At 42.0% G+C, this 8763-nt stretch overlaps 1 protein-coding gene across 2 annotated transcripts; it reads left to right on the top strand.

Moving 5' to 3' along the window:
- Nucleotides 1-4984, top strand: LOC110393212 (cytochrome b-c1 complex subunit 7). 2 transcript variants are annotated; one of them, XM_021385802.1, is made up of 4 exons: nucleotides 1-144; nucleotides 878-949; nucleotides 2606-2772; nucleotides 3714-4984. In XM_021385802.1, exons 1-4 carry the CDS (start codon nucleotides 21-23, stop codon nucleotides 3789-3791), a joined length of 441 nt encoding a protein of 146 aa, XP_021241477.1. In that variant the 5' UTR covers nucleotides 1-20; the 3' UTR covers nucleotides 3792-4984. The 2 variants fall into 2 exon arrangements, with proteins under 2 accessions (XP_021241477.1, XP_021241478.1); XM_021385803.1 differs by lacking the exon at nucleotides 1-144 and adding an exon at nucleotides 242-264.

Below are 8763 nucleotides of genomic sequence, written 5' to 3'. Positions count from 1 at the left end.
CGGGCTCTCTGCCCAGGCGCATGCGCCCGCGCCGCACCGCCATTGGCGGCTGCTCCCCGCCCCGCGGCGCCGCAGCGTCCCCAGCAGGCCGCTCCCAACAGGCAGTGCGCCGCGCCGAGGTCAAGATGGCGGCGAGGGCAACGGGTGAGGAGGTGGAGGGCTCGCGACTGGGGCGGCCGGGGCGCAGGGCTCGTCCCGCCGAGATTGTCTGCGTCCCGTCGTCCTTCCCAAGGCTCTGAGGGGGCTGCAGGCCGCGGCGGGGAGGTGGGGACGCGTTTGGGCGCCCCGTGTCCTTGGCCCCTGTCACCTCTTGGTGACCTCTGTCCCAGCTTTCCCTGAGGTTGTCCTTCAGTTCGGACCTCTGTCGGGCTGAGGGGCTCGGACGCGATAGGGGAGAGCTTAGGAGCCGCTGCCTTTCTGGGAGGCCTCGGGCTCTGGTGGCCTGCCCAAACGCTGGCATCGCACTCTGTCCATTAGTGATGTTTCTTCTCAGGTCCTGAAGTGTGAGAGTATGAGGCCTGATAACTGGTTAGAAAAGTGTGGTGGCAGAACGCTGCTTTTAGCTCAAGTAAGAGTTGTGGAGCTTGAAACTATTGCTGCTGTCTTTGGTAATTAATTGTTAGTGACATAAGTCTTAAAGTAGTCTAATATTTAAATTGTGCAGAACAGATTAAAATTTTGTATGGAACAAGCACTTATTACATACGTTCATTGCCTGTTTCTGAATACTGGAAAGCAGAGAGGCCTAGGCCTATAAGTTCCAGTGGTGCTCCATTACTGTGTGTGTGAAGGAGGTTGAGAAATATTTGCGTGCTGTCGTGGTGGTGTGGAATATTGAATTTTATGCTGCTCTCCAACTGATGACAGTCATTTTTAGTTTCAGGAGGTGGCCGCCTGATGGACAGACTTCGAAAGTGGTACTATAACGCAGCTGGATTCAACAAATACGGTAAGTACTTCATGGGGCCTTAAAGCTTTTCAAGTGCAACAATCCTCAATCTAGTTATGATTGGTAACTGGTCAGTGTAGGTATTTTGACGTGTTATTTCATCAGTGTTAGCTGCTACATTTATTTGTGGAAAAAAAGGTAGAAAAAAAAGTGACTTCTGTTATTTCTGTATTTCCTCTCCTTTTCAGTGAAATACCTTTTAACAGTTAAAGTTAGGCTGGAGCTGTTGAAAACACTTCTGGAAAGCAATCCTCGGAGCTTGATTCTTTCTTTTTTTTCCCAATGAGTCAATTGCACACATCAGTAGTTGCTAACCTTGTTACGTTCCCAAATGCTACCACTGAAAATGGAGAGTTTGCTGCTAATAGCAGTCAGTCTGTTTGGGATATTTGTGTGAAGTATTCAATCCGCAAAGAGTGATTTAATTTCTAGCCTATGTAACGGTTAAGTAACTGTAAAAGTGGTGTTTCCTTATGTCAAGGAGATTGCCTTGATGGTATTGTACCTAATTTGTCCATTTGTTAGTGAGCTCGTTTCAACAATGCAGATTGCAGAACTGCTTTTGAGTGACAAGAGAACCTGAATATGAAGACTGCTATTACTACTGACTGCAGTTTGAGTGAATCATTTAAAAGAAGTTCACATGCTTTCCCCAGGAACATTAGGAAAAACAAAATTTGAACAACTGAAGTTTGTTCCTATGCCATTGTCTTGCTTCTAGAGGTGCAGTGTTGTCTGTTTCCTAAAACTCTTGAAGACTTTGAAGCTTTTTGCTGCTTTTCTGAAATCCAGTGATTAAAGTAGCTGCTGTGTTTCTTGTGCCTTTAGCAAGAAACTGCACAACTGAGTTCAAGTATATATTGCTTAAAAGAAATTCTGTTTTACTGGGAGACTACTGCCAACTCAAGTCATCTGAGGTCAAAAACCCTTAGACCTCAAGTCAGTAGCTGTACTCTTATAATCTACATCAATCTTGTAATGATACAGAAGTGACATTTTGTCCTCTGTTGTTAATACTGAAATTTTAAGCAGGGTTGGTTAAATTTCAGAAATTCTTCATTCCAAAAAAAATGTGGTGGTGTTCTTGGCTTTCTGAGGACTAGATGTCACTCCTTGAATTAAATCCCAATTGGAGGGAAGAAGGAGAAACTCAGGCACAAACAGTTTGAGTCGTTTCATGTTTCCATTGCTTGTTATAGTCAGTGGACATCAAGGTTTTTTTCACACTGGAGTTTAAGAGAATTGTTCTTCAGTACTGAAGTAGTCACATCTGTGGTCAACTGACTGCAGTAGAATCAGTTCTTAAACCTCTTACGTAGACTGCCATCTGAAATACAAGGATATAAAATGGAGTAGAAATCCACTCTCGGGTCTGAATATCTGATGAACCACATTGAATCAAATATCCATTTTCCATATTCTTTCATAAGCAAAGGAAAAGAAGTAAGTATGTGAAAGACAATATTCACTGTTTTATTCTTTATGAGGGATTAGTGTTTTTCTTCTTCTGGATTTGTCCTTTTTTTCTTCATAATTTTGCATTTTAAGCATTACATCCAAGTTTAGAAACATCTTTGTTCGTCCTGAATCTTGTTTAGGAACATCTGTATTTTAGGAACATCACTCAGTGATGCTGTAAAAATATTTCTGGTACAGGATTAATGCGAGATGATACTTTGTATGAAGATGATGATGTAAAAGAAGCACTGAAGAGACTTCCAGAGGATGTTTACAATGAAAGAATGTTTCGCATAAAGAGAGCACTTGATTTAAGCTTGAAACATCGCATCCTTCCAAAAGAACAGTGGGTGAAATATGAAGAGGTAAGTGTACAGAGCCTTCTCAAGGTGCTCTTAATGACAGGGCTGTGATCAGTCTTTGGGACTTAGAATCTCTATGAAGAGGTGCATGCTTACATGTTATTTAATATGAGTAAATCAGTGTGTATCTTATAAGATACCTTTGAATAACATTGCTTAATTAATTGCTGGAATTCTGCTTAAAAGTCTGGATTTTAACAGTGGAAATTAGAACGTTTTGTTCAAGATAACAAAAGCTTAAACTACAGCTCAAAATTATACCACTCTTGTATTCAGATGAAATGTTCTAAGCTGTCAGGTAAGGAAATACACTCTAGCTACCCTGGAAGTTCTTCTGATGAGTTTCTTAGAAGCAGAACCTGTTTCTTGTGTTATTGGTCATATTTTGGTAAATACTGCATTGATGATCTGCTTGTGTAGGTTGATTGTGATTGAGCAGCCGTTTGATTAGCAACTGAACACAGTCAGGTGTTCTGTTGAATCTGTTTGCAGTGCTATTTAGAAGTTAAGTTGAAAATAAGTTTCTCCCGTGCTTGTATTTTACTTGGACCTGATGTAATTAAAGTGGATCTTGCTCATTTGGATACTTGTCAAAAAAGCAAAACAAGAAAAAACAAGAACAACCCTATGTTATTTCTGAAGGTGTAACTGAAAGCATCGTTTTATTTGATAATGCTGGTGAGGCATTAGGAATTAGAAGTGGTTACATTAGGGAATTTGTCTTTGCAGACATGGCGGATACCAAGTCTACCTTTTCACAATAAGTAATGTGATTTTTTTTTTTCTTTTTTAACCCCCCCTCTCTTCCACTCCATAGATTGCTTTGTAGTCAAATCTGAGGAAGAATGAGAGAGAGGTGATCTGTGGGAATGGTTTGAGTTGTTTCTGGACCTCCTTTTTAAATATGAGCATGTTTAAATATATTCTTTTTTTTTTTTTTTCAGGATAAGCCTTATCTTGAACCTTACCTAAAAGAAGTAATCCGTGAACGACTTGAAAGAGAAGCATGGAACAAGAAATAACTATTGAACTACTTCATGCAAATATCCACATCTTTCTGATATTTCTAAATGTTTGGTTATTCAAGTCTTCAGGGAAGCACGTGTAAGGCTGAAGGCATACTTGTTTCAGCTTGTTCACTGAGTCTCTTCATCCAACTAAAATAAATATGTGAAAGTATAAAATCTCCTGGGAAAACTTCTTTATAAATGTTAGCAAGCTAATGTTCAGATCTTTCCTATGAGCATATACATTACATATTAGCTTAACGGTATGTAGTCTTCATTCCAGCTTCTTGATTCTTACTTCTTTCATAGTACAGCTGTTTCCTGTAGTTAGAGGGTTAGGTAAGAAACACCCAGAACTGCTGGTTAAGCTGTTAACGTAAAAAGGAGGCGATATTTCCTTCATCTCTTCTCCCTGGAGGTGAGAATACAGGGCCAGTGCTTGATGTTGTGTTGGTGTCATGAGACAGCAGAATGTAACAGTCTGTGTGTCTAACCACATATGTACTACAGTAATGACAAATGTAAATGGTTCCTTAATCATAAAATCAGAGAGTGTTTTTCTAGGTTTTTATACTGTATGTGTTGTTAAAGCGTAAAAGATTATTTTCATATAAATCTTAATGTCTGTCTCATTTCAGCTTATGATATTTTTTTAAAGGATAAAAGTGGTATGCAGATGTGCTTTCTCAAGTATAATTAACTTCCCATTTCTTTTTTTTTCTTGACCTAGAGGATATTGTTTGCAGTAAGTGGCATCAAATATTTTAAACTATTGTGCTAACAGGCTTAACATTGGAGATGTGTAATTCAGGCTCTACTTAAACACAGAAGTGATTCAGGTGTATCTGGAAATACCAACTCTTGCTTGCTGAAGACCTTGAGTTTAATGGTAGTGTTAATTTGAGACCTGTTTTGTGTTATTACACACAAATTGCAAAGTTTGAGATCTGTTTTACTGTTCGATAGTAGTTTTCTGTATATAACGTCTATTTATTCCATATCCCATGGATTCCATGAATTGAGATCTTTTTTGTAGTTTGAATTCACACTTCTAGGCACATCTAAATATCAAATTAAGAGAATCTGAGTTAATATTGTTAATCCTGCAGTTTGATGATGGGTATAGCTTAAGTGCTTTTAATTGTTTTTCAGTGAACCTTTACTTCATCTAAGTTCCTTTATTAAATACACAGTGAAATACAAGAATACATTTGGATTTGTGGAGATCACGTTTGTCATGGCAGACTGATTTCTTTAAATTTTCAATCAGTCAACCAAGAAACAATGGATTTTTTTTGCAGCTCTGTAACAAGAAACATATGCTTGTTTTACATCCAACTTCCATCCAAAAGAGAGCTACAGCAGATATAAATCTCATAAGAATTTTGATGAAACATCACGCTTGTCATTATAATGGAACTGTTTTGGGATTAATATGGTAAACACATTCCTACTTGAAGCATTTTGTCTCTCTAGACAGCAGAAGTCAAAGACTGTCTTTAGGATTACACTGCAGTGCTGTTGCACCCTTGCAGTTGCCTTTCATGGACTGGAGCTCCAGCTGCGGGAAGGACTGCCCGTGCAATCCACAGAAGGCAAATGCAACCTGCACCACTGCTGCTCTGGGGGAAGGCCAGAGATGGAACTTGGAGGTCCTCTGGGTATGCAGCTGACTTAAGTGCCCTGAGTGACTTCACTTCTTTTTTTCCAGCCAGTCTAAGACCCAAAGGACAGATTTGGAAAGTACTTAGGCGACTGTCTCCGCGGTAAACAAACAGTTTGGGTTAGTATCTAAGTGCCCTTGGAGAACTAGGCCTGATCCCAAAGCTCAGTTTCCCAAATTCTACTGCAAGTCATGCAGAGGTGCAGATTTCCTCCAGTACAGTTTTGTAAATGCTTCAGTGTCAAACAGTTCTTGGCTTGCCTGAGACCTCAGTGCCGGACTGGGTGAGAGGCTGGTCGGGCAGCCTGGGGGGCCAGGAATCACATACCCTTCCGTTTACCTGGCAGTGTGGGTGTTCTCAGAGTAAGACTTGAGAAGACCACATCAATACCTTGTACTCACTAGCGATTCAAAGCTAATTTATGCTGGCAAGCAATGGGCTCAATTTCTTCACTAAAAGCCTTGCATGTTGCTAGAGAAGGTGGCACCTGTGTGTCTTAGCTTTAGGAAGCCCCCAGTTCATGGTGCTCACTGAGGTTTCAGTCTTCTCAGAAAATATGTGAGTATCTTTCATTGAACTGAGTTGGGAAAGGGGCCCAAGCTGTCCTTGTCCTGTTGCCAGAGTGCCCAGACATAACCAAAGTATCCATTTCCTCTGGCCAAACCTCATCTACTTCTTCCCATGAAAAGCAGAAGGGCTTCAAGAGGACATCCAATAGTCACAGCCTGGGGCTGGGAGTGGAAATTCACATCTCTGCAGTGTAAGGGGAGATCTGGATCTTTCTCTTCCAAGGCCTAAGCAAGTGTTATAATTGCCGTTGCTATTTTATGAGCGTGTGCTGCTTCAGTTCCTACTCTGGGAAGGGATCTGGGGCTTGAAACCTGATCAGAAAGAGGTACCTCGGCACAGCTGGGCTATGCTCTCTTCAACATTTCCTAAAGTGGTTCCCTGCTGGCTTGCATGGATCTGGTTCTTTGTGTCTAAGACTTCTGGATTGCACAGGGAGGCTGGATAGTGAGACACCCAGCATTTCGCTGCTGCGCTCAGTATTACGACACCTAAGCCCTTTTATGAAGCCCCATACTCCCGCTGCGGCCTGGCAGATTGAAATGATTGTTTATAAGCAGCAAAGTTCAGAGCCCAGAGCTCAGATCTCTTCAAGGCACTTCAGAGGGCTTTTGTCTGCAAGTTGTGCTCCCCAGTGGAGTATTAGCTTAAAAAGATACTGTTCTGAAATAGTCATAAAATCAGCTAGGTATGTTTGGTTTACCTCAATTAGCTAAAAATTCTTCAAATCCTGAAAGATTCTCAGCTGCACTCTCGAACTGAAGAAGATGAAAGGAAACTCCTTTAATTTTCCATCAGTGCATAGGCAGGACTGTGCTGATGCTTGGAGCCCAGCTTGCCTATTAGGGCAAATGAGACTGTGAGACTGTTGCTGGAGTGTGAAAGTGGCTCTGATAAAAATCGAAATGTATTCTGCTGCCAGGTGAGGTTTGGCTCAGCCCTGCTCTGTGCATTGCAAAACCTGGGTTACCAGAGAATGAGATCAACATTTCGGAGCTTTATTATGGCACTCATCCCTGCTTAGGGCTACTTAGGCTGTAGCAGAGCAAAATCAGAACCTGAGCCTGCACTGACAGCAGAGAGAGGTGTGGTGTTGTTTTGTTTTTAGTTTTATTTTTTTTATTCTGTATTTCGCAGGAAAAAAAAGTCTGGGGAAAATCTAACAAAGCATGTTTCGTTCAGAAGTACAGCTGTCTTAAGGAGAGACTGCTACTCCCATTATAGGGCTGGTGATACTGTTACGACAGATGTTTCCTATTTGTAGTTTAAAGCCTGTATGTAGCAGCCCAGGTTCACCTGTCTTGCTTGGGAGAGCATCGTTACCTGTCCCATCTGCTGTTCATGCCCTGAGGACAGCTTCTGCTGGAGCAGCAGCTCCTGCTGGAGAGCCTGAAGGTCTGCAACTGCTCCCTAGGGCTGGTTTTGGTGCAGGTTTGGGGTACGCGGCGCCTGGCTTTGCATAGCCTCCTTCTTAATGATTGCAAGCTTTGTGGAAAGGAGGGGAGTAGCCCTCTCCACTCCTCGAGGTTTGGGGGATTTCTTTGATTCATTTTTATACTCTGTGTTGTGCCTGGACACCTCCAAAACAGCCGTTAAAGCCTCTCTGCTTTACAGTGATCCAACAAACTGTTTCAAGAAGAACAAGAGAAGGTATGCTTTGAAAGGGGACTTCTCTCCCAGCTGCTTCCACCCAGCACTTTAAAAACACATAAGACACAATAAAGCACGTGTTGACATAAGTGATCTTCAAAAAAACCATTGGATTATTTTGAAGGAGTATAAACACACGTGGGGAGAGTTATCATCCTTCACCCAGCAAAACAATTACATCAGTGTGGCTTGGACTGGGATCGGCCTTAAGATCTCCCAGATGTTGCAGGCAGCACGACTGCCGACCGGTTGCTTGGTGTAATTATAAGCTGTTAAAATGGAGGGGGGAGATGGGCACAGAAGGCCTTGTGGCAAGGCACCAGCCTTATGGGCAGCGCTCAGGCCTTAGAAGGACAGCAGAAGGCACCAGTGGCCTGGGGAGCCCTTGGAACTTGGTAGGCCCAGTGTTTGTGAGTGCCCCTCAGTGAGAAGGAGGGGGATAGAAGGCCTCAGCAGTGCTGTTTCTGTGGGTAACGCATTTGGTGAGTGGATTCTCTGAGGTCCCTACCAAATGCCCCAGCATCACCCGTGGCCCATGAAGGTTTCTTTGCCCCAGCGGCAGGTGGGGCTGTTCCACAACAGTCCAAGCAGCACCAAAGCATCCCGGCATTGTCTTCTTCTCTTTTTTAATTTCATTTTTCAGGATGACAACACTTCAGAGGTTTACGACCGACAGGAGAATTTACTACTAAGTCATATACTGATGTAATGAAATCTAATATATGCTGTGTAATGAGTTATGAGATGTTATTTAGTTTCAGGGTTTTATTACTTCAATCAGTTATGACCATATTTCCTTTTATATGATTGCTCACTCTTTAAACATACCAGATGACTGTATAAAGAACACCTAATAAAGTCTGGAGATGTTAAAATATAAATGTTTTAATTTTTGCCATAAATTTGTTTTAATTCTACCAATAGTGGCCTTTGCATTGAAAGTGATGCAGCCATCGTCAGGGGTGCAGAGCTTGTTAGTGTTGTCCTGGGCCCTTTGTGAGCAGTTACTGGGCGACCCTGCTTAATTACAGACTACAGTTGGTCAACGATGCTAATGCTTGGTCCACAGAACTAGAAAGATTTTTTGAATAAAACTATAAAGATGG

The sequence above is a fragment of the Numida meleagris genome, chromosome 2 (assembly GCF_002078875.1).
Source record: "Numida meleagris isolate 19003 breed g44 Domestic line chromosome 2, NumMel1.0, whole genome shotgun sequence".
NCBI classification, from domain to species: Eukaryota; Metazoa; Chordata; class Aves; order Galliformes; family Numididae; genus Numida; species Numida meleagris.
Note: the sequence above shows the minus strand (reverse complement) of the source record. Positions and strands in the feature narration are given on the sequence as shown.

Bases quoted from the DNA above. Each gene is read 5' to 3' on its own strand.
- LOC110393212 (XM_021385802.1), top strand. From the start codon at position 21: ATGCGCCCGCGCCGCACCGCCATTGGCGGCTGCTCCCCGCCCCGCGGC. The intron at 145-877 runs GTGAGGAGGTGG...AGTCATTTTTAG, and splicing joins GATGGCGGCGAGGGCAACGG to TTTCAGGAGGTGGCCGCCTG. The intron at 950-2,605 runs GTAAGTACTTCA...TTTCTGGTACAG, and splicing joins AGCTGGATTCAACAAATACG to GATTAATGCGAGATGATACT.